Source organism: Ictalurus furcatus, chromosome 29 (assembly GCF_023375685.1).
Source record: "Ictalurus furcatus strain D&B chromosome 29, Billie_1.0, whole genome shotgun sequence".
In the NCBI taxonomy this organism is placed as follows: domain Eukaryota; kingdom Metazoa; phylum Chordata; class Actinopteri; order Siluriformes; family Ictaluridae; genus Ictalurus; species Ictalurus furcatus.
The window spans coordinates 7,706,173-7,711,061 of record NC_071283.1 but is presented as its reverse complement, the minus strand read 5'-3'; the positions used below and the strand labels follow the sequence as shown (position 1 = coordinate 7,711,061).

The 4,889-nt window shown below is 36.8% G+C and overlaps 1 protein-coding gene across 1 annotated transcript; it reads right to left on the bottom strand.

The window, feature by feature from the left end:
• Positions 1 to 2,537: 2,537 nt before the first annotated feature.
• On the bottom strand, positions 2,538 to 4,200 carry LOC128604519 (free fatty acid receptor 4-like). The gene is made up of 3 exons (XM_053619689.1): positions 3,537 to 4,200; positions 3,303 to 3,454; positions 2,538 to 2,910 (listed from the first exon to the last, which is right to left on the bottom strand). Exons 1-3 carry the CDS (start codon positions 4,057 to 4,059, stop codon positions 2,560 to 2,562), a joined length of 1,026 nt encoding a protein of 341 aa, XP_053475664.1. The 5' UTR covers positions 4,060 to 4,200; the 3' UTR covers positions 2,538 to 2,559.
• Between the last annotated feature and the right edge of the window lie 689 nt (positions 4,201 to 4,889).

Sequence of the window (4,889 nt, the reverse complement as noted above, 5' to 3'; positions counted from 1 at the left end):
GGGGAAAACTGAAAACAGGTGAGAGTAATTAAGACACATGATGGAGACAACACATGACAAGACATGGGAGGAGACAGGACATAAACCAAAACAAAACACGTGTTAACGTAAACAACACTGAAGAATGCGTGGGTATGCGTAGTGCTGTGTGCTGTTACACGCGCTGTGAGCCTCTGCATGCAGCGCCCAGTGCAGGGGGGGGGGGAATACATGTCAGGGAACCTCTAGCTTTTGAGCTCATACAAACATTAAATACATGTTTGTCATATGTTTAAAAAACAAAACAAAAAAACAATCAAAAAACATTCTAATTCTTATTCAAATAAACAATATCAGATTTGCAAACTTAATGCTAGCCAGATTTAAACTGAACTATTTGAAACAGGGAAGCATAATGATTTTGTATAATAATTTTACTTTATATATAATTTTTTAAACATAAAAATACATTTCATTGTAGAGGAGACCAATGAACATGATAATGATCTTGAAAATGTAATGATAATGTAGTCTGAAAATGTAGTACCTAATAGACAATCTTACAAAAACAAAAAGACAAACAACTAAGGTCAAGACATACCATTTATTTCTAGAGTTTGCTTTTATGAACATCTGGATCATCCATATATAATGGGAATGCAATCTCAAATAACTAGATTTTTCATCATCAGTAGAGAATCAAACTTGGAACTTCTTCAAAGGTCAAAAATAAATAAATTAAAAAACTGTCTCATTTCTTAGGGATCTGAGGACAGCTAATCTTCTCTACGCTTGTCAATACATATTCATGACCATCACACCCATATGTGATTGTTGAACATCCCATTCCAGACCGCTTTTTCTGTTATAGAAGATTTTGGAGCATGGTTGTGGGGATTTGTGCTCATTCAGCCACAAGAGCATTAGTGAGGTCAGGTACTGATGTCGGGTGAGAAGGCCTGGTTCGCGCTCAGCATCCCAGTTGATCCCAAAAGTGATCAATTGGATTGAGGTCAGCGTTTTGTGCAGGCCACTCATGTTCTTCTACACCAGCCTTGGCAAAACATTTCTTCATGGACCCTGCTTTGTGCACAGGGGTCTTGTCATGCTGGAACATGTATGAACCCCTTAGTTCTAGTTCAGGTAAACTATAATGCTACAACATCCAGCTATGTGTTTCCAACTTTGTGGCAACAATTTGGGGAAGACCCACATGTGGGTGTGATGGTCCACAAGGTGTCCACAAACCTTTGGCCATATAGTGTATATGATGCTTTCCTAGACTGGCATGACTATGCAGAGCACATCACTCAATCTCTAAAGTAAATGGAAACTGAACTGCTATTACACTGTAAAACATGGTAGCCCCATTAAATTATATGAACTTATTTCTTCTCTTTAACTCCAGTTGTCATGATAGGTTTTAGATATTGACATATCTTTAGACATATAGCATGGACTAAGTTTACAAGTTTTCACAAATTAAACTTAAAGTAATTCATTGTCTTGACTTGGAAAATGTAACTTTTTGAGTTGAAACAAAGGTTATCTGCAAGTTGAGTTTATTCACACTTTTAAGGCAGCAGGTGAACTTCCGTTTCTAGGTTTAACCACCGGAAATGTTTTACAGTGTACCTATTACAGGAAAACCTAATGAGGTAACGTACTGAATAAGGAAATTACAAGCAAGTAGATTAATGGATTCAATATCAGGACCAAAAGCATCTCTGAGATATTCAAAACCCGAAAATCCATACTTGTCATATTAATCTTGGCAAATCATTCAGAGCTAATGAAGTTTACTATACCAATTGGTATTAATCACAGAGAACAAACAGTGCTGCTCACAGTGTACAAGATTCTTTTTTTCCCCCTAACATGTCAGCATAATAAATTGGCTCCTCAATTTATTAGGCTTCTTAAAGTGAAATGTTTTTAGAATAACAGTTGGCTTCTGAAGCACATGTTTCTAGACACACACAGAGGGTTCTTATGAGATGCTCATTGAATACAATCTACTACAACGTTTCTTTTTCTGTAATATCATGTGACAAATTAAAGCAAACCTTGTAATCACTGTTTATGGTGCACTACATCTGATAACTATCTTTATAATGTTTTTAATAAGACTAAAAGGTGGCACTAAGTAAATTCACAACTATAGCATGCTCCCAACATTTACATAAGCTTATTGTTTTCTTTTATTGCTTGATATACTGAATATAATGAAAAGGAGCTATGTAAACATTGTCAAAATGAAACTAGCTGTGTAAACATTTTTTTTAATGGTTTGGTCAGGTGCTTGGTTCTTGCAGTATGGTTCTTGCTGATGTAAGTACATATATATATATATATATATATATATATATATATATATATATATATATATATATATATATATATATATATATATATATATATGCAAATAATTAGAAAAAGAATTATGTCACTGAGATTTAATCAAAATATCCTAAGAATAACAATAAAAGGGCATTGTAAAACATATAATACAACCAGTACTAGGCAAATGACTAGATAAAGATAAAATATAACAGGAATTAGAGAAGTAGTGTTAATTCATTACTGAGTAACAGCTCTTTGACCTGTTGTGACTGCTGTTGCACAGCAAAGCTTTTGCCATTTATGCCTCAGCTGGCAAAGGCTGTAGAGGACAGGGTTAAGGGCTGAGTTAGCCAGGGTAAAGGTCAGCACCCACACAAACATGGAGGAGGTTATGGGAAGATGGAATTGGAAGTTGTGTATACGAATGAGAAAGGTGAAGATAAAGATGGGACTCCACATGATGAAGAAGGAAATCATGAGAATAAGGAGTGTACGGAAAAGTTTGAAGTCCTGTTTAGACACTGCACTTGACTGTGCTTGTCTTTGTGAAGTGGTCGTGTGAAGTTTCCTTTTGCAACGCTGCTTGATCTGTGTTCAGCAATGAGAAACAATGAATCAGTGTCATGTATTATAATAATAATAATAATAATAATAATAATAATTATTATTATTATTATATGAAACCCTGTTTCTCAATTTCAAGATTTGCAACCCAGTGTTCTGTGCAATTTTGAGTTTTCACTGCTTTATCACACCTTCTCATGACACCATCTGTTCCCACTTTAGATAAGATAAATAATTAATTGCTAAGAGAATAGACCAGGATGTCTTTTTTTGCTGCCCTCGGCAATGATTATATAAACTCTCTAATGAAAAATAATACTAGTAGTCAACAGTTGACTGCAATTTCTCGCTCTCAATATTTGCCAAATGTTTCAATTAGATAGAAGAAGTGGAAACCATAAATGCATATCTTTTACCTGTAAGATTTTGGTGTAACTGATTACAATGCTACAACCCAGTACCAGGAAGCCTAATGCAAAGAAGATAGCATACCACACAACCTCGCCCATTAAATGTGGCCATATCAGAGCACATATATGCATTTCTCCCTGTGAACAAAGACATAAAGCTGTAATGCACACTCAAACCTTGGTAGATCAATATGAAAAACAAACAAACATAGGGAACCATCGTAGCCTCTTGAGAGGAGCTGACTGGTATCACCCTGGAGAATAGAGAGAGGGGTAACATTGCAACAGCACAGAAGAACCAGATAAGAAGCAGCACTCCAAGTGTCCATCTTGGATTTAGGCTGGGTGTAGTCTCCATCTTCAAGATTGCAAGTAGTCTCTCGATACTGATGGCGGCCAGCGTGGTGATGGTAACAATGCCACTCATGCTGATAAAGTACATGATCAAGTGGCAGGCAGCAGAGCCCAGTTTCCATGCCTTGGTCCACCTCACGGTAATGACAAAAGGGACAGTGCTGACAAACAAAAGGTCAGCGAGAAAAAGGTTCAAGGTCAAGATGGTGTTGTTAGCTCGTCGCCTCTTTTGGATGACCAGTATAAGTGCACCAAGGTTACCAACCACTGAGACTAAAAAGAGGATCAGTAGAACCATGGTCTCAATTACTGGTACAAACCAGTATGAATGTTGGAGCTCAGAGAAGTAGGAGAAATAGGAGAAGTTCTGCACATGGAGATGGGATGTAGGTTCAATCAAGAGTAACATCTTCCCTCACTGAGACACGGACTGTGACGCTAGAACTGGGATCTTTTTTGGAGTTAAACTCCTTGCGTCATCCCTTTTAGTATAACCCCACCTACCATAATTATGACTTCCTTTTTCCTGCAGCTGTTTGCTAAATCCATATAAAACTGTACTGCCCTGAACCCTATAAACTAATTCTTGATATAAAAAGGCACCTACAGCTCTATTTTGGGGGACTTTGCGGGGGGGGGGGGGGGGGGGGGGGTTTAATCCAAGCTCTCTATTGATTTTCTAATATGTCATTAGCGCTCGCTAGCTGGCTTGACTATGTGATTGCTACATTACTCCAACTTCAAATAAAAAATGTATTGTTCTTATGCACAACCATACACAGTACAGCATGCAGTGAAACAGTTTTTTTGACTGTCCGTGACATAAAAATGTAATATACATAAACCACCTTTAATCTTATGTGGCATCAAAGCCATGAAAACCTCCTTGACAATAGAGGTGTTTAAAAAGCAATTACAATAACACTTGCCCTGTTGGGTAAATACAGTATTGTTCCTGTCTTCTCAGTCATTTTATTCTACTTGCACAATATTTGCACAAAGTCCATTTAGTAATCAATATATTTTCGTTACCAGGAACTTTATAGCTGTTTTGTCAGCTATAGATGATTTGACACATTTCTTTCTATGAGCTTTGAGAATATCCAAGGTAAAACAGCACAGATATGTGGAAAATCAGTGAAACAAGCTGTTATGCTTTTTGAAATGTATCCTGGGTGTGGAGCTCCTTCTATTGACTGCATATTTAAATACATGTCTTTTTCCAACAATCAATAAAAC